At 47.4% G+C, this 20,642-nt stretch overlaps 1 protein-coding gene and 1 pseudogene across 1 annotated transcript in view; one reads left to right on the top strand and one right to left on the bottom strand.

The window, feature by feature from the left end:
* LOC125945797 (zinc finger BED domain-containing protein 4-like) overlaps window positions 1-10,197 on the top strand; it is a 26,648-nt gene extending 16,451 nt beyond the window's left edge. The window contains exon 4 of the mRNA XM_049668087.1: window positions 9,871-10,197. Coding sequence (XP_049524044.1) covers window positions 9,871-10,197 — 327 coding nt within the window. The remainder of the gene's footprint in view (window positions 1-9,870) is intronic.
* The window catches only part of LOC125946080 (uncharacterized), a 357,153-nt pseudogene that overhangs the window by 179,917 nt on the left and 156,594 nt on the right, over window positions 1-20,642 (bottom strand).

Here is a 20,642-nt window from a genome sequence, read left to right on the forward strand (position 1 = left end):
TTGTGAAAGTCGAGTAGTGCTTCTCAGGAAACGTGTCCGAACTGCAGACACCACAACATAAGCTGGGATATTCAAAAAGACAAGTACGCGTTTTTGCTCGCCAAGCGACTTTTAGTGTGCTCATTGATGTAAGGTGTGCTATTATATGAATACTGTAATTTGCTAACGCAAAGAAAAAACAAGCCAGCATCCCTTGCTTTATATATATATGCTCTGAACCAAGAAAGTATATTTTAGGAAGAAGATCAGAAATAAACACAAATATGTCTGCACTTACTGGCGTAAAATAATTCTCAATGCAATAATATGAATGAGGCATGCAGCTTGAATTAAAGCGACGTACCGTGCTTTCCAAAGCATTCCCTAACTTACCTGTGTTGCTCAGCATCATTCAAGAAGGTTTCACCAGATTAATTTTTCATTTTAATAAATTAGACCATTCTGTCTGGAAATAGGTCATGCAGTTTACTTAATTTTTTTTGAAGTCACATGTCAAGAAATCAGTGCTAGAAGAGAGCACTGATTTGCTATAGATTTACGTTTTAGCTGCCAGTCGGCAACTGCTATATTAAAACAACAATGGCCTAAGTTTAAAGGGTAACAAAGTATGAAAAAGTATAGTACTTTATGCTATCACACCGCAATATGTATATACATACACCATTTTGTCTACTCCATTGGCAGATTCAGGTGGAGGGCCCTGGAAGTTTGTGTCTTCCCTAGACACGTTGGAATTAATTGTGACATGTATAACTTGTATTTGTTACATTGAAGCCCAGGCAAAAAAAAAAACAATAGACTCCAATTAGGTTTTCCAATAGGAATCAACTGGGACCAATAAGAACCATGTGGAAAATTTTTACTTCCAACTGGTTATGATTGGGTGAGAGCAGAAACCAATTGGAGTTGCCAATTGAATTGAACTGGACCCAATTGGAATCGACTGGAAAATCCCTAGTTCCAACTGGTTACGATTGAGTCAACCAATTGAGTCCAATTGGACTTGCCAGTTGGAATCAACTGGGTCCATTGGGAAATCCTCACCTCCAATTGGTTACGATTGAGTCAGGGATGTAACCAATCGAGTCCAATTGGACTTGCCAGTTTGAACCAGCTAGGCCCACCTTACATTCCCCACTGAGTCTAATTGGACTACCAATAGGAATAACATAGCTAGAACATAACCAACTGGGAAATCATACTTTCAGTTTATGAACCCATTCACGGAAACTGGAATGAGTTATAGCTATATATGCATGCAGTACTAAGGCTATAGCAAACCTGTTTCTGACAGCTGGAATCCTATTTAGGTTTGCTTTGTGGAGTATATATGTGGTATAGAGCACTGCACGGGCTCGGGCTTACCCGAAAGCCCGGGCCCGGCCCGGCCCGTGGGCCGGGCCGGGTAGAGCAGTTTTTTCACGGGCTCGAGCCGGGCTCGGGCACAGCGTGTGCTTTTTGACCCGGGCCCGGGCCGGGCTCGGGTTTTTTCGCGCGGGCCCGGGCCGGGCTCGGGCTTTATGGTGGTGTGCATGTAACGTGCAGCGAGATATTATCGGGCGTCTCAACTCTGAAAAACATGTATTTTTCGGTCTCGGGCCGGGTTCGGGCCAGTTTCAAGCCGGGCTCGGGCCGGGCTCGGGCCTAAGGTAAAGGGGTGGCGGGCCGGGCCGGGCGGGTAACGTAGATCATTTCCGGGCCCGGTCCGGGCCCGGGTATCGCCATAAAAGTTTTGATCGGGCTCGAGCGGGCCGCCCAACGTAAAAACGGGCCCGGGCCGGGCTCGGACTGAAAAAATCGGCCCGTGCAGTGCTCTAATATGGTATTGGTATTGCCCACTGGTGCGATTGGCCATTCCAACAAATTGGTTTCAAACCAATTGGCACCTATTGGGTACAATTGGTCACTTCAACAAAAACCAATTGGTCTCCAGTTGGTTCAATTCGTCCAGTTATGACCCTACAGGCGGCACTTGACGTTATTGATCACTACCTACCACAAAGTGGTATGCGGCCATCTCCAGAGAAGACAACGTACGTGGTGATCCGAGGCTCAGCGCAAGATGAAGCTGCCCTCACACTCACTCTCGGAGGCGAAACACTGCAGCGATCGGAAAAACCAGTACGCGTTCTCAGGATACCTATTGACCACACAGGCATAGCGGATGCGTGGCTCGCTGACCTTCGCCGGATGTGGCACAAGACTATGCACTTCATAAAACGGATCTGCCTCCGCATGGGTGGTGCTGGTACCGACGTATGCCGAAAACTTGCGAGTGCTTTGCTGACATCCTGAGCGATATACGGAGCACGCTGTTATGACCTGCTTGCTCGGCACTGGTCACAGCTAGAGGTACTCCACAGAGCAGCTCTCCGCATCATCACAGGGCTCCCGAAGCACACACGTGTCGAGGAGCTGCATCGATATGCGAAGTTGCCTATCCTCTGCGCAACTATCGAAGCATCGAAGGCAGGCCACAAGGAGCGCCTGAAGCACACCAGACAAGGCAGGGCACTACTGGCCTACATGGGAAAGGACATATCAACTTTACCCCAACTGCCATCGTAAATTCCACCTTGGGATGACATCGCTGTCGTCAACACTACACCAATGCCCCGAAACATGGGCGCACAACATGCGCACCGTCGGGCAGCATTTGCTGCGCGTCATGCGCAGAGTCTGGCAGATGCACCACCAAGCCAAGAACAAGTGTACACTGACGCAGCTTTCGACCCGTGCACCAGTGAGGGAGCAGTCGCCTACCACGTAGTCGGTTCTTGTGCGACACATTCTACGTTCATAACTGCCAGGGGAGTAGCCAGGGGGGGGGGGGTTTGGGGGGGGGGATCACCCCCGCCCTCGAAAATTTTTCCCACCCCCCCCACTTACCCACCCTTTCTTCTCGTCGCTTCGCGTTGACATAACACAAGAAACCGGTGCTACTATCACAATTTCATTCCTGGGCGCTTCCGTTTGGGTTGGTAATTTAGAGCGAATCATGTCTGCATATGGAAATAACTGTCCGGCGTTTGTCAAGGCTTTGACACTCTGTGAGGCTTTCGGCGAGAATGTGGCGGCCGCATTCTGAAGCAACAAATGCGCAACAAATGCGCAACGAATGAAGCAACAAATGCGGCAGCCGCATTTTAGATGAAGGCGAAAATGCTCGAGGCCCGTTTAGAATTAGGTGCTCGTTAAAGACCCCAGGCGGTCGAAATTTCCGGTATACATTTCCGCTGCTTCCCTTCAGGTGCCGGTTAGGCCGCGCTCGCGCAAGAACGTCTGCGCGCGAAACGTCTCTTGTTTGCGATTGCGCCCCTACGGAAGGCTGGTAGTTACTGTTGTGTTGTTGAATCTCAAACCAGCAATTACGGAAGGCTGGTAGTTGCTGTTGTGTTGTGGAATCCCAAACCAGCAATGTACACACGAAGGGGTTAATGCCAGCAGTGAAATTCCACCGACTCGCAACAGAATGCACGAAATTAACAGACAGCCGACAAGCATGGATTACTGCTGTGCGCAGTACAGCGTAAGTAAACCCTTGTTGCAGGCGCTGACAGTTGTCGTCGGAGTTCACGCGTCCTGAGAAATTGATTATGTGCACTATGCACTGAACAAGACCGGAGTTCATTCCTGCATCACTAGTACATTCTGTGAGGTACAAGGCCGCTTCCTGTTTGCATCGGCGTAAGTGAAGCAGAAATGAGTTGCACGCACTACTTAAAATGCGTACACATGCCATATCTATATATGCTGTGCGGCTAAATATTCTGTACAATTCTGAATGTGTTGACGTAAAGGCAAATAACGGCTGCACGCTCGCACACAGCGGAAGACACAGCGGCCCATGCACTTGCCGCAGGAAATGCAACCTTCGAAAAAAAAGCATTACGCCTTTTTGCGCGTATTTAAGTTTTCTAGCGCAAAGACGCAGCGAACAAGCTATTGCTATGGGAGAAGGTATAGCCTGGTCACACGTGCATTTTTACGTGTATAGCCGTCCTTGACGTGTTGAACGCACTGCGCCCCGACGAGGACGACGCCATCTACGCTTAATAAAGATTAACAATTAATGATCTCTTCTCCGATCGCGCGGGTCGTCTCAATGATGCTTTTTCGAAGACTGGTCCATTCAGTGGCGCGATGACAGACCGTTGCTCCAAACGCCCACTGTACCTGCCGTACTTACTGTATTTTACTGAGCTTACTTTTTACTTAATTTCTTCACAAGCACACGCACACGCGAGGGGGGGGGGGTCCCATGTCTTTGATTTACATGTATAGAGTCCCTTAAACTACCGATATTTATTATCGACGTCACGTAGAGCAAAGCAGACGCTTGCACCCCCCCCCCCTCCCCTCGAAAAGAATGTCTGGCTACGCCCCTGATAACTGCTGATCCCGACGACCCAACGAAACTTGAACTCCGGGTGATAGGCTGGGCAGTAGACCGGGTCTCAAGCAACACGCATGCAAAACACATTGATATATACACAGACTCCCAATATGCGCTGCATGCTTGCAAGTCTCACCACACAGCCTCATCAGCAGTTCTTCTCGTCAAGCAGGCCTTCAGGCGTGCAGAGGTCCGCGGGGTCACTGCAACACTTCATTGGATCCCTGGTCACCAGGGCATCGAGGGAAATGAGAGAGCCCATGAGGCGGCGCGCGCCCTTCTTTCCAACCGCATCATCTCCCGGGATCCTTCAGAGACCCTCAGCACCAGCACAACTAGCACGACAAAAGGACCACCGTATGACCCAGACTGAGAGTAGCAGCCAGCCGACGCAAGAGGGAACTCCGTGCGAGTGTCCCGCCAGACCCAAACCCACTTCCCGTGGGTCTTCCCAGGTCGGGGCAGGTTCTGCTGCATAGGCTACGTTCCGGCTTCGTCCTCACACCGGACGTGCTGGAGCGGTGGCGGCAGTACCAGCCACGCCGGGAGAGACGCCCTCCTTTCCCTTCTCCTGACTCCATCCCGTCGCAGGAACCTGGTCCCTCGACAGCCTCCGAGGACAAAGAAGCACCCCAGGAGCCACACAGGTGTCCTGACTGCGGCGTGGTCACGCGACCATCCGCAGCCCATTTGTTTTGGGAGTGCCAGCGCTACGGTAAGCAGCAGGACCACCACCTGAGGGCGGTGCAAGTGTCGTCCTACGAGGAGTGGATTAGGCCGGCAACTGGATTGGCAGATTCCGACAGGGCCATTCGGACTCGCTCTTGGGTTTCGCCAAGGACATGCAGCTTCTAGGACGGCTCTAATTTCTCCTTCCCTCTCCCCTTCCTATTCGACATAATAGGCCTTCGAGCCATCCGACAATAAATACATTTTTATCATCATCATCATGTACTAATTTACGATTGGAAATCTTCCAATTGGTACCAATGAGAAATTCCCAATTGGAGTCAATTGCTTTTTTTGACTGGGAAGTCCCTCGCTCTCCCTTTTGTTCTCTTTTTGGAGGAGGCCCCCCTTTTGATGCTATCCTTGATACACTCATCTTAGCCCGCATCATTTCATACATGAGGCGCGTAAGGCCACGGTTTTTTATGAGATGCAACTCTCACATCATGCATACCATACGGAATTCTACGTAAGGCTGCGCCCATGCCTAATAATTCTTCTGACCAACTGTTAATTTTTAGACTGACGTGCTTTTCTCTTGCATTACAGTTATCTCTGCTGTATTGCTGCTGCGCTCTCATCTATGTATACTAATAAATTATCTTAGTTAATTTCTTCTTGAACATTGAGTCCAATCTTTGCCAACTTAATGCGTGTGTTGGCTGCCATTCTTTAAGATGCATCTTCACATTCTGCTTCAACTTCATCCACCTTAGCACCCTCACTTCAGTCAGTTCTCCATCCTGACTTCTAGATGACTTTCTAAAATTGTTTCAGTTCCATATACAGTATCGCTGGTCATGTATTGTCGTAGAGGTTTATTAGACAGTAAAAATCTTTTAACTTGACTGAGACCTGTATAACGTAAATATACACCATGATGCATCTTTCCAGTTTTTCCTATCTATGTCAGTTTTGCTGATTCTCTGGACTGTCCAATAGTTCCATTTTGGCATTTTCCTTTATCATTGAACCAAGGTATCCGTCTTCTCTTTGACTTACCCTCATGGCTTCCCTTTCATTTACTCTGAGAAACTGACATGTCGCTACCAGACGTTGGCAGCTAGCCTAACAACACAAGCTGCTTTCGCCCTCACCTTTGTGCAAGGTTTCAATCAGCATGGGCAAAGCATCAAGGGTAGGGAATTATAGAATTAAGGCAGAGGTGTGAGCAATTAAGCAAAGTCATCTTTATGAGGGTAGTGCGAGGAAAAGTATTTAGAAATGTTGGGAATTGGTAGTTTCTGTTTATTGGTCGATTAAATCTACCTATTTCAGTTATTTCAGCATGTTTTGCAACTTTCAATTGCAATGTGTTTTTTTTAAATGCTGCCACACTCAGAACTAGAAGATTGGGAACCTATATTTCTTATTTACTTGGTTCATTCATACCTACAAGCACCAATTTTCTCATTTTACATCAGCTACTGAATGCAATGCCCAGATGTGTTCTCAGTCTGCTTCAGTGGGAGGTAGTTACTAACACAGTGAATGATCATGAATCATGTGTTTTTAGAAAGTCCCTTGATGTTATGCAGCTGTGCTAGAAGAGAGTGCTATACTCTCTTCTAGCACTGATTTCCTGACATGTGACTTCAAAAAATTAAGTAAACTGCATGACCTATTACGAGACAGAATGGTCTAATTTATTAAAATGAAAAATTAATCTGGTGAAACCTTCTTGAATGATGCTGAGCAACACAGGTAAGTTAGGGAATGCTTTGAAAAGCACGGTACGTCGCTTTAATTCAAGCTGCGTGCCTCATTCATATTATTGCACTGAGAATTATTTTATGCCAGTAAGTGCAGACATATTTGTGTTTATTTCTGATCTTCTTCCTAAAATATACTTTCTTGGTTCAGAGCATATATATATAAAGCAAGGGATGCTGGCTTGTTTTTTCTTTGCGTTAGCAAATTACAGTATTAATATAATAGCACACCTTACATCAATGAGCACACTAAAAGTCGCTTGGCGAGCAAAAACGCGTACTTGTCTTTTTGAATATCCCAGCTTATGTTGTGGTGTCTGCAGTTCGGACACGATTCTTGAGAAGCACTACTTGACTTTCACAAGTGTGTGAGATGTATCTCAGCATAGCAGGCAGATCAAAGCTATTGCAGAATGGTACTTACCACACAATGCAAATGTAATCATGCGTCAGGATTTTTTTTTAATTGCTTGGGTTGCCCCACGGCATAAAATCAGTATGCCTCAGGATTTTAGAGGTGGATGCCGAGTACACATAAAGAAGGGGGGAGGAGGCGCCTTTGGAATGAACACTGGTAAAGGAAGTATTATTTGTAGGGGTGGAAGAATATTTGAAGTGTTGAATATGAATCAAACATTACATGCTATTTGTATTCTAAAATAATTACCTATTCAGCAATTTTGATTAAGTAAAATTTGCCAAATATAATAACCGAGCATTAAAGTTGTTACTGTACTCTGTCTGCTAACAAAGTATCACAAATTTTCAGAAGTAAAACAACAAAAGTTTTCGAAGCAATGCAGAAACAAAATGGGGAATGCAAGCGTTGTTTTTGGTTCCATGACGGAAGGCTACATGACAACCCCGATTTTTGCTTATAGTCTATCATTTAGTGTTATTGACAGTCTAGTCGTGTAAATTTTTTATAACCAGTGATTTTTTTGCAACATATCCTTTTACATGTTTTTACAGCAAACAAGTCCTTCAGCAGTGTTTGTCTTCCGTTTTCACTACTTCTGATATCTTCTTGGCCACCATTTATTTAGTACTTTTTTACAGCTAGTCACACAGCAGCTATTCATTCTTAGAAACCTTGTTTGCCACCAGGATCTAAAGATTTTGAGAGGTGTTTGTGCAGTTTTATAAATGACAACTAGTGAGCTTGTGTTTAAAAATAATCCTAATCCTTCCTGATAGTTTGCCGTATTTTTTTTAGTCAGTACAAGCATGGTGCTTAATTATACCAAGATAAATATGCCTGCTGTAAATGTATGCATCTGTATTCGACTATTCGATACTTACTATTGCCAGTAGAAAAATTTTATATTTGTTAGCCTCTAATCATTTGCATTGAGGTAGTGAAGAGATTGACGGAAGCTCGTCTGGTGTGGTCGAAAGAGGCATGGTAAGTAGTTTAAAACTGGACGCCAACCACAAAAACGAAAAATTAAGACAAGGTTCAACTGGAGCTTTGTTCACAATCATGGCTCTCATGTAGGAGCTGAAACATGTATTTATTTTTATTCTTGTTGTTGGCGTTCAATTTTCAATTGATTATTATAATTAATTGCTTTCATCTAGTCCTAAAGAAGAGGCAATATACAATTTGGCGTACTACTCTTTGAATTTTGTTTCCATTGCCGAGTTCTTTTTTTTTCTAATGTAACTTTATTCACCACACAGGTACAACTGATACATTTTCATTCTTTAAAGGACGTCACCACTACTGAAGGGTGTTATTCTGCGCTTGCACAATTTTTTCAGAGATTTCCAGCAAATATGTAGTCCTCATAAACAGTACCTAAATAATTTTAGCCTATGTGGTTATTCATTAACCAAGTAGGCTTCATCAACTTCTGACACGACTCGGTCATGGCAAACTTGTGAGCTCACAAATTTGAGCATGCAGTAACCCCCCTCCATATTTGTTTCCATGAAGGCTTCTCCTATGGTGCTACTCTGGATCCACCCCGTTTCCTGTGATTACCACCATGGGCTTCAAGGCAGACACCCTGAGGAAAACTTTTCGTGCACAAACCTGGTTCTTTCACACTTTTGCTGATAAATACGGACATTGAAACCAAGGGTGGCATACCAGGCATGTTGGCCACAGACCGAACTGCAGGGGGGGGGGGAGGTTTCTGAAAGTGTGGGGAGTTTCTGATGGCAAGGCCACTAATTACACAATGACTCCTTGCGATGTGATGTACGTAAGCACCTTACAAAGTACAAAAAAATTTAATAGCAATATGACAGGTATACGCATATTTCAGTTTTTTTGTGGGCGCGTAGTTTGATTTCTTGTTGTTAGCACGTGACCATTCAGTACGCATCATCCCTTCAGCCGCGCTTGCGGGTCGTGCTTTTCTGCTGCCACTGGTGCTGGTCCCAAGGCCTGGTTCTGCTGCATCCTCGTATGCCTTCAACATCATTCTTTTATATGCGCGAAAGCTGCATTGCAGCGTTATTTTATATTTGCTAGCGTTATATTAATCTTTTCTTAAGTATTTTGATTGTATTTTGATTGTATTTGTCGCGTATCTGCCGATCTTGCTGCTCTTGTTCGCGACCGCTTGCTTCGTTCATCCCTAGCACGTATTTCTCGAATTTGTCAACATATATACTGCCGACTAGAAGGTAGCCTTCTTTTGTTTGTGAAAAAGCTCAGATTTATTTTCTCGCAGTTTTTTTTCTTTTCTTCTTCTCGGTGTCATTTTAGATTGTGTTGCTTGCAAAGTAAGTGTTTTGGTTGCCGGCGACTCGATGGTGAAATACGTGGACGAGTATTTCTCATCGCGTCGTAGTTTGTCAGTCAGTGTTGCCGCGCATAGAGGAATAAGGATTGAATACTTGCTGTCAATGATTGCTGACAAGCTAGCTAGTTTTGATGTTGTCATCGTGCACGTTGGCACTAACAACACTGTTGACAGCGTCAGTGTGTGCATCGACAAGTATCGCCAGCTCGCTCAGGGGATCATTGAAAGTAATCCCATGGTGCATGTAGCTTTTTCTGCCATTCTTCCTTGGGGGCAGAATCAGTACTGCCCATGGGAAGCTGAGTTGTCTTGGTTGAATGACAACTACATAAAGGTTAATGCTGCCCTGATGCAGTACTGCCACGAGTGTGGCTTCGCTTTCCTGGGTGGTCTCGTGGATGACTGGCCCAGCTACCTGAGCAGAGATGGTGTCCGGCCAAGCCGCTTTGGTAACAAGGTGCTGAAAGACTACCTGTACCAGGTGGCCTGCAGCCTGTCCATCCATCTGGAGAGCAAGCCGCATCCAGCAGTGCTACAAGGAGACCCAGGCACCTTCTTCATGGACCAGCTGAACTCGGCAGGACAGCATCCCTGCCATCTCTGAGGCTGAGTTTCCCCCACTTGGTTTGCATATTTTCATTTCTTCTCATGCAGCAAGTGGACCTTGCACAGCACCAGCTCCTGTCTGGATAGCTAGCACAGCTCCCTTCCAGAGGAACACCAACCAGCCGACCAGAACCCTTCAAGGTGCTGACTTTTCACTTGCTGGCGGTGTCCGTATATGTTGCAAGGGTAGCAAGGCTTGGTGAACCTGGGACAGCCTGCCTTCCCCCATTTTCCATGGCACATGTGTACCAAGCAGGGGAAATGTCGAGGGGAGGCTTGATGAGCCAATGATCCCTGGTCGAGGTGCAAGCACCACTTGTGTCAGGAGAATTAGGAGAGCCACACAGAAGCATGGGAGTGCTCCTGTTGTGTGCTCTTCTGTGGGAGAAGGAGAGGCCAGTGCTTGAGAAGCAGGTGTGCCAGATGCTGTCTCCCAGTGTGATGACTTCAAGCATGCACTTCAAGCATGCATTTGGTTCAAGCCATAGAAGCACTAAATTTTCCAAGTTTAAGGAAATGAAGCTGAACCAAAATGTAAGTGATGCCAGTGAGCCATTTCAGCTAGCGTTGTCCCGTAATTGTACTTCTGAGGCCACAGGTAAAATACTTGAGCAGTATGAACGGTTTAAAGGAGTAGATTATCTGGTCACTTCCACGGCTAATTCTTAACTGGTGACTTCCGCAAGTTCCGAGCACAGTGTTTCATCATGCCTGACGCGTTGCATGTGTGCTTTTTATAATCTGTACAGTTTGCCTTGTGCGCACATTTTAGCAGCTCGACATTTTGCCCAGCAAGAGCTTTTCGACAAAGCATGCATACTGGACAGGTGGTGCAAAGATCGTTTCCTGAGCGACAGCTGCATGGCCTCTAGTGCCACACCATTAGTGACAAGCAGTATTCAGCTGCCGCTATCTGCGAAGCTGGACACTGCACAAGAAAAGTATTCCTACATCTACAAGACACTTTGTGAAATGTCCAAGGCTGTTGCTAATGTATGAGCTAATTGTGATGAGAAGCAGCTAATAGAGCATCATGCGAGGCATTCTTCAGGAACTTAACCACCTTTCCTAGTAATCGAATTACATTTAGCTTACAAGGCACATCAGCTCCATTACCCCAAATTACTGCTACAAGCAGTTGGAGACATTCGAATAGTACAAAGCTTGTATCTTTGGTGAAAGCAAGAAGAGGACGGCCAAACAAAGTCAAAGCTGTTAAGCGCAAGTTTTTGTCATCGCAAAAGAATATAGTAGGCGTTGCAACGGCGACAGTAGACATGTTAAACCTCTGCAAACGCTACTCTCTTACAGGTGCTGATTTAAATGCTTTAGTACAGGGCACCTCAATATCAGCATAATACTTAATTCATGAAAAATTTCCTGATTGGGATGGCTTTCAAGATCTGCTTCTTGGCCAGCGTTTTGCTATATACTCAAGTAAAGGAGCCTTTTATATAAATCTTGCATGTCCGAAACCCCGATCACTGGCTTACAGTAAGCAATGCTGATGCTGATGAAAACATATGAGTCAATTGACCAAGATACTCCTTCTGATGCCTTCAGGCAAATCTCTCGTATGCGAAAGTTACAGTTGCCAAAGCTGACCATTCAAACTAAAGGGGCACAAAACTAGTGCAACACGCTTGACTGTGGCTTGTTTGCAATAGCAAATATGTATTATGTAGCATATCAGATAGGAGTCGAGAAAATTTAAACCTTAATCAGAGTATGCTGTGCGGACATTTGCTGAAAGGCATACAAAAAGGCAACATGGAAGATTTTCCACTCGCAATCTCTCTCACTGTTTGTGTACGGCCAAAAGATTGCATTTACGAGTTGCATTGTGTGTGCAGGCAACCGATATATGGTGGAGTAGTATTGGACAATTCTTTTGCATATTATTCAAGAGGATTTCACAAAGCATGCCTTGGCCCTTAAGCAGATAAATTAGATAACAAAGTAATTGTGTGCTCTAAGTCATGTTTGGATACTGCCAAGGAAAATATCGATACTCATAGTGCATAGCATTCTTCTCTTTGTACAGTTCTACAGTGAAACCTGAATATAACAAACCAGACCAGCATAAACTGAATTATCCTCTATATCGCACACACAAAACTTGCTGACTGATACTCGTGTCAAACACTTGCTCATAACAGAGGCTTCTTTTTTTTGAGTCTAAATGGCGAGAATGCTCGGAAGCGTGCCAGCAGTGTACAAGTAAGATCCAATCGAGTCACTATTTTTAGCGACTGGCAAGCTGTTCAAGGCGCAAGTAAAAGTTTCTGTCTACTATGCGTAGTTTTGTTTACGAAACAGCAGATACCTCTGGCTTAATTTTTCCACTGAAGACAAAAAATTCGTGTAGAACAAACACAATGCAAAAGTTTGTTTCATTTCGTTATGGGTAAGTTTGGATATAAAGAGTTTCCTAATATAGTGAAGTATTTTTAGTGCATCCGCCTGCTTGTTCTAATTAGGTTTCAGTGTATCCACAAGCTACCAGTAAACACTGGCACAATCCGGTGATGTGAAACTTTTTTGTTATTGTTCTAGTCAGTTTCAAGTTCTAGTCAACTCTACTGGCAAAGAAGGGCAACATTTCATTGTGAAGGAAGCAGAACTAGTTCTAGTCAACTCTACCCAAACTAACCTAATATAACCTAACCCGGTGGCAATTTACAATTTATTTGTACACTTCAATGCTGTTAAGATGTTGATTTGGTCATTAGCAATGCACTAACATAATTCCATTGGTACTAGTTGTTTGACTGCTTTATGGTTGCCTGCGGCCGGGATTCTTAAGGCTCAACTGCAAGGAACAAGTTCCCTACATATTTTTGGCCAATTATTTGATTTGGCATGGGCAGACTTCAGCATCTAAAGAGCGTCACTTCTAGCGTCTCATTGTTCTTGACACCGCCAGATGCCATCGACAATCCCTCGGGAACTTGTTTCATGTGGGCTTTATTGTGGGCAAGTTCACTCTGTATTATTCAATTTGAAAACCTGTTCATGCTGCTTCTAAGTAGTCGTCAGTATTTTGGATATAAAGTATGTTACAAAATTTGCTTTCCATCGGTCTGGTACAGCTTTAGCAACCAAAATCTGTACTTATGTTGCCCACATTACCTTCCTGTTGCCGCAAGTCTCTCAGTGGAGTCGGACCGCTACAGAGTGCGTTCTCGGATGGCGGATAGCGAAGTCCTGTCATGAAGCTGTGTTAAGCAGCTTCATACAAGACGGGCACTTGTGCCCGCAGAGTAACAGGATAAGAAAATGCTACATAGCAGCACTCAGGTTGTCACAGTGACATGTTCATATTTGAGTTCAAGTTGCAGATTCTTTTTAATCCTTTGTACTTCACTTGTGCTTTTTTTCCTCTTTTTGTACGGGTCCACTAGATGTACCAGCTGTGTGTCTTCACTACCATTAAGTCATCAGGAGCGTGTGTACCTCTATGTAAATTGTACACTATTGTCTAAGATGGAAAATCAGACGTATAGTTTGCTGTAATGGTTCTGCCAATAAAAGTTTGGTTATAAATATTTATTTTCTTGCAAAGCTGGCATTGTATATATATATATATATATATATATATATATATGTAACAGGCCAACACAGCCATATTATTTATAAATAGCTTTTTTCTACAATTTTTTTGCAGGTGCACAATATTCACCTGCTGTTAAATTGGGAGCATTGCTACTCTGTAACATCATCATCATCAGCCTATATTTACCTCCACTGCAGGACGAAGGCCTCTGCCTGTGATCTTCAATTACCCCTGTCTTGCGCTAGCTGATTTCAACTTGCGCCTGCGAATTTCCTAACTTCATCACTCCACCTAGTTTTCTGCCGTCCCCGACTGCGCTTCCCTTCTCTTAGTATCCATTCTGTAACCTTAATGGCCCACCGGTTATCCATCCGATGCATTACATGGCCTGCCCAGCTTCACTTTTTTCACTTAATGTCAACTAGAATATCGGCTATCCCCATTTGTTCTCTGATCCACACCGCTCTCTTCCTGTCTCTTAACATTAGGCCTAACATTCTTCGTTCCATCGTTCTTTGTGCGGTCCTTAACTTGTTCTCGAGCTTGTTTGTTAACCAGCAAGTTTCTGCCCCATATGTTAGCACCGGTAGAATGCAAGGATTGTACACTTTTCTTTTCAACGACAGTGGTAAGCTTTCAGTCAGGATTTGGCAATGACTGCCGTATGCAGTTGAACCCAATTTTATTCTTCTCTAAATTTCTTTCTCGTTATCAGGGTCCCCTGCGAGTAATTGCCCTAGATAAACGTACTCCTTTACAGACTCTAGAGGCTGACTGGCGATCCTGAATTCTTGTTCCCTAGCCAGGCTATTGAACATTATCTTTGTCTTCTGCATATTAATCTTCAACCCAAGTCTTACACTTTCTTGGTTAAGGTCCTGAATCATTTGTTGTAATTCATCCCCATTGTTGCTGAATAGGATAATGTCATCTGCAAACCGAGGGTTGCTGAGATATTCGCTGTTGATTTTCACTCCTAAGCCTTCCCAGTATAAGAGCTTGAATACTTCTTCTAAGCATGCTGTTTATAGCATTGGAGAGATTGTGTCTCCTTGCCTGACCCCTTTCTTGATAGGTATCTTTCTACTTTTCTTGAGGAGAACCAAGGTTGCTGTGCAATCCTTGTAGATATTTGCCAACATATTTACGTATGCATCCTGTACTCCTTGGTTACGTAATGCCTCTATGACTGCTGGTATCTCTTCTGAATCAAATGTTTATTTCATAATCTATGAAAGCCATATAGAGAGGTTGATTGTACTCTGCAGATTTCTCTATTACCTGGTTGATGACATGGATATGATCCATCGTAGAATATCCCTTCCTGAAGTCAGCCTGTTTTCTTGGTTGGCTGAAGTCAAGTGTTGTCGTGATTCTATTTGAAATTACCTTGGTGAATATTTTGTACAATACTGTCACGTAGTAGTGACGGTAAATAAAATAGTCGCAAAACTGTGTATGACGAAACTGGTTGTTTATTGGGCGAACCTGTGCCCACAAAATCAAGGTACACTCAAAGCACAACGATAGCGGCGAACACAGTCGGCGATCGTCGAAAATCTGATCAGCGGCGAAACCTGAGTCATCGAAGGTTCCAGATTAATCCCTGATGCCCGCGTGTCTTCCAGAAAGTTCCAGACAATCCGCGTCAGTCACGCAATCAGATAACATAAGCGTCGGTGAAAACAGGCAATGGAAAGAAGCATCGATAACGTTCTAGAAACTTCCGATACAGGCGCGTCCTGCGCCGAGCGACAACGTTTAACATTTGTTAGCCAGTGGAAAGCGGCCACCGGTGAAAGATAAACATGTATACGTGTCAATACCCTCCCCTTAAAAAGCATCGTCCCGATGCTACAAACAAATGTGAAAGCGTAAACAAAATCACGCATAATAGAGAAAAAAAAATAAAGTAACAAAGTACCTAAGTTCGTCAGCGGGCGTAGAAAGGCTTAAGACGCACCACATGGATGACTTCGGGTCGTGCGCGGCGCCGCTGTGATTGCGAAATGCCGTCTGGCACGACCTCATAGTCCAGTGCGCCAATACGTCGGATGATCTTATATGGTCCGAAATAGCGACGTAAGAGTTTCTCGCTAAGTCCTCGTCGGCGTATCGGAGTCCAGACCCAAACACGGTCTCCGGGCTGGTACTCGACGTAGCGTCGTCGAAGATTGTAGTGTCGGCTGTCGGTTCTCTGTTGGTTCTTGATGCGCAGGCGGGCGAGCTGTCGACCTTCTTCGGCACGCTGCAAATAGGTGGCAACGTCGAGATTTTCTTCGTCAGCGACGTCCGGTAGCATGGCGTCAAGCGTCGTTGCCGGGTTCCTTCCGTAGACCAGGTTGAACGGCGCCATGTGCGTCGTTTCTTGCACGGCCGTGTTGTATGCGAAGGTCACGTACGGAAGGATGGCATCCCACGTCTTGTGTTCGACGTCGACGTACATTGCCAGCATGTCGGCGATGGTCTTATTTAGGCGCTCGGTGAGGCCATTCGTCTGCGGGTGGTAGGCGGTGGTGCGGCGATGGCTTGTCTGGCTGTATCGCAGGATGGCTTGAGTTAGTTCAGCCGTGAAGGCCGTACCTCTGTCGGTGATGAGGACTTCCGGGGCACCGTGACGCAGGAGGATGTTCTCAACGAAGAATCGGGCTACCTCGTCGGCACTGCCTTTGGGCAAGGCTTTTGTTTCGGCGTAGCGGGTGAGGTAGTCTGTAGCTACGATGATCCATTTATTCCCGGACGTCGACGTCGGAAAAGGCCCCAGTAAGTCCATCCCGATCTGCTGGAACGGTCGGCGAGGTGGCTCGATCGGCTGTAGAAGCCCGGCTGGCCTTCTCGGCGGTGTTTTGCGTCGCTGACAGTCTCGGCATGTCCTTACGTAATGGGCGACGTCAGCAGAGAGGCGAGGCCAGTAGTATTTTTCTTGTATCCTCGCGAGAGTGCGGGAAAAACCGAGATGTCCAGCCGTTGGGTCGTCATGGAGAGCTTGCAGAACCTCTGGACGCAATGCTGAGGGTACCACGAGGAGGTAGTTGGCTCGGAGAGGCGAGAAGTTCTTCTTTAGGAGAATGTCGTTTTGCAAGAAGAACGACGCCAATCCTCGCCTGAACGCCTTCGGCACAATGACGGTCTTGCCTTCCAGGTAATCTACTAGGCTCCTTAGTTCCGGGTCGGCTCGCTGTTGTTCGGCGAATTCGTCGGCACTGATGGGTCCCAAGAAAGTGTCGTCATCCTGGTCGTCTTGTGGCGGCGGTTCGACGGGGGCGCGAGACAAACAATCGGCGTCAGCGTGCTTTCGCCCGGATTTGTAAACGACGGTGATGTCGAATGCTTGAAGTCTCAGGCTCCATCGTGCGAGGCGACCTGAAGGATCCTTCAAGTTAGCTAGCCAACACAAGGCATGGTGGTCGCTTACAACTTTAAAGGGCCTGCCATAGAGGTAGGGGCGAAACTTTGATGTAGCCCAGATGATGGCGAGGCACTCCTTTTCTGTTGTGGAATAATTTGCTTCCGCCTTCGATAGCGACCGGCTAGCGTAACTTACAACCCTTTCTAGTCCGTCAGTTCTCTGCACAAGCACGGCGCCGAGTCCTACGCTGCTTGCGTCGGTGTGGACTTCGGTATCGGCATTTTCGTTGAAAGGCGCAAGTATTGGCGGCGATTGCAGGCGTCGCTTCAGTTCTTCAAATGCTTCGACTTGCGGCGTCTCCCACTTGAACTCGACGTCGGCCTTCGTGAGATACGTCAGTGGCTCAGCGATCCGTGAAAAATTCTTGACGAAGCGCCTGTAATAGGCGCACAGTCCAAGAAATCTACGCACTGCCTTCTTGTCAGCGGGCGCAGGAAAGTTGGAGATGGCCGCAGTTTTCTGAGGGTCGGGGCGCACTCCAGACTTGTTGATGACGTGGCCCAAAAACAAGAGCTCCTCATATGCGAAGCGGCACTTTTCTGGCTTCAACGTGAGTCCGGAAGTCTTGATTGCTTGAAGAATTGTTTCAAGGCGCCGGAGGTGTTCCTCGAAGCTTGAGGCAAACACAACGACGTCGTCCAAATAGACGAGGCAAGTCTGCCACTTCAAGCCTGCCAGTACTGTATCCATGACACGTTGGAAAGTCGCAGGCGCCGAGCAAAGACCAAACGGCATGACCTTGAACTCGAACAGTCCGTCTGGTGTTATAAACGCAGTCTTCTCCCGGTCCCTCTCGTCGACTTCGATTTGCCAGTAGCCGGTTTTGAGGTCCATAGAAGAAAAATACTTTGCGTTGTAGAGTCGATCCAAGGCGTCGTCAATCCGTGGGAGGGGGTATACGTCCTTCTTCGTGATTTTGTTGAGGCGACGATAATCGACGCAGAAACGTAGGGTTCCATCCTTCTTCTTCACTAACACTACGGGGGACGCCCACGGACTCTTGGACGGCTGGATGATGTCGTCGCGTAGCATTTCGTCGACTTGTTGCCTTATGGCCTCGCGTTCGCGCGCCGAAACTCGGTACGGGCTCTGACGGAGTGGCCGGACATTTTCGTCGGTTATGATGCGGTGCTTGGCGACAGGGGTTTGTCGAACTTTTGACGACGACGAGAAGCAGTCCTCGTATTGCAGGAGCAGAGCCTTTAGTTGTTCTTTCTTGTGCCTGGGAAGGTTCTGATTGACGTCGAAAGTTGGTTCAGGTACTATAGTCGTCGTTGCAGATGCACTGGAATCCGTGAAGGCGAACGCACTGCTGGCTTGTACTATTTCGTCGATGTAGGCGACCGTGGTGCCTTTGTTAATGTGCTTGTATTCGGGGCTGAAGTTCGTGAGCATCACCCTTGCTTTCCCTGAACGTAGCTCAGCTATGCCTCTAGCGACGCAAATTTCACGGTCGAGCAGTAAGTGATGATCGCCCTCGACGACGCCCTCCATGTCTGCAGGCACTTCGGTACCGACGGAAATCATTACGCTGGAGCGAGGCGGAACGGTGACTTGTTCTTCAAGCACATTCAAGGCATGGTAACTTATGCTTTTATCCGGTGGTATCGCGTTGTGCGTTGAAAGCGTTATCGACTTGGACCTTAAGTCGATGACTGCACCGTGTTGATTTAGAAAGTCCATGCCTAGGATGACGTCCCTGGAGCAGTGCTGCAGGATTACGAAGCTCGCCGGGTAAGTGCGGTTGTTTACCGTGACTCGCGCTGTGCAGATTCCAGTCGGCGTTATTAGGTGGCCTCCCGCTGTCCGGATATCGGGTCCTTGCCAGGCTGTTTTCACCTTCTTCAACTTGGCGGCAAACGGGCCACTGAAGACGGAATAGTCGGCTCCAGTGTCGACGAGAGCGGTGACGTTATGGCCATCGATGAGCACGTCTAGATCGGTAGACCGGTGTCTGGCGTTGCGGTTAATCCGTGGCGTCGGATCACGGCTGCGTCGGCTTGCTCTGCTGCTGCTACGTCGCGTCGGAAGGTCTTCGTTCGGCGGCGATGTGTGGTCAAGGCTGTTGCTAGGCGGCGTGCTGATATCTCGTCGTGATGAATCGCGAATCGTCGTCGTCGGCGGCGTCGGAGGATCTTCGGCATTGCGTCGTACAGCAACCGCACCTCCATCGATTGCTGCCTTTAGTTTCCCGGGTAAGGGCTGGGAGATCGGCCCCGGGTGGGACCGTTGTACTGACGGCGATGCGGCGAGATGTAGCGGCCTGGTGACGGCGAGCGTGAGGATCGTCGGGGTTGCCACTGGGCTCCGGCGAGGTAGTCGGCGATGTCGCGTGGTCGCTCGCCAAGCTGTGGACGTGGCGCGTTGACGGCGAACCCTCGTAGGCCCATCTCGCGGTATGGGCATCGGCGGTAGACATGGCCGGCTTCCCCGCAGTGATAGCAGAGCGGGCGGTGGTCGGGGGCGCGCCAAATGTCCGTCTTCCGCTGGGAGCTGCGCTGGGCGACGGGCGGGCGTGCTGGCGGCGGCGGCGGTGGACGACGGAACTGCGGCGTTACGGGGCCCTGGCGCGAGCGCGGAGGGGGGCCTTGACGACGGGCGACGGCGGCGTAGGTCATCGCTTGCGGCTGTGGTTGAGGCGATGCCGGAACTTCTGGCACTTCCAGTGATCGCTGAACCTCTTCTTTAACAATGTCAGCGATCGAAGTCACCTGAGGATGCGATCTTGGGAATAATTTCTGTAGTTCTTCCCGTACAACCACTCTGATCGTCTCGTGCAGGTCGTCGGCGCCTAGAGCTTGAGCTTCGGCGTAGTTTGTCAGTGCACGGCGGTTGTATTGCCTGGCTCGCATTTCAAGCGTCTTCTCGATCGTTGTGGCCTCCGAAACAAATTCTGCCACAGTCTTGGGCGGGTTGCGCATCAATCCAGTGAATAGATGCTCTTTGACGCCCCGCATCAAGAACCGAACTTTCTTTTCTTCAGACATGTCGGGGTCGGCGTGGCGGAAGAGGCGAGTCATCTCCTCCGTGAAGATCGCGATGTTCTCGTTCGGCAATTGCACTCTGGTTTCTAAGAGAACCTCTGCCCTCTCCTTTCGTACGACACTCGTGAAGGTCCTCACGAAGTTTTCACGAAAAAGGTCCCACGTAACCAGGGTGGTCTCTCTGTTCTCAAACCAGGTCCGAGCAGCGTCATCCAACGAAAAATAGACATGGCGTAGCTTGTCGTCGTCGCTCCATTTGTTGAACGTCGCGGTCCGCTCGTATGTCTCCAGCCAGGTTTCAGGGTCTTCAGCCGATGATCCACGGAAGGTCGGGGGCTCCCGAGGTTGTTGCAGCAGGATGGGGGACGCTTGGGCTGCCATTGAGGTCGTTGACTTGGCCTTGATGGCTGTGGTCTTCTCGGGAAGAAGTCCGTACTCCGGCCGAAGTCCTTGCTGCCTACGGCTAGCTCGCTGGTCCTTGGTGACGTTGGCGT

Source organism: Dermacentor silvarum, chromosome 5 (assembly GCF_013339745.2).
Source record: "Dermacentor silvarum isolate Dsil-2018 chromosome 5, BIME_Dsil_1.4, whole genome shotgun sequence".
Classification (NCBI taxonomy): Eukaryota; Metazoa; Arthropoda; class Arachnida; order Ixodida; family Ixodidae; genus Dermacentor; species Dermacentor silvarum.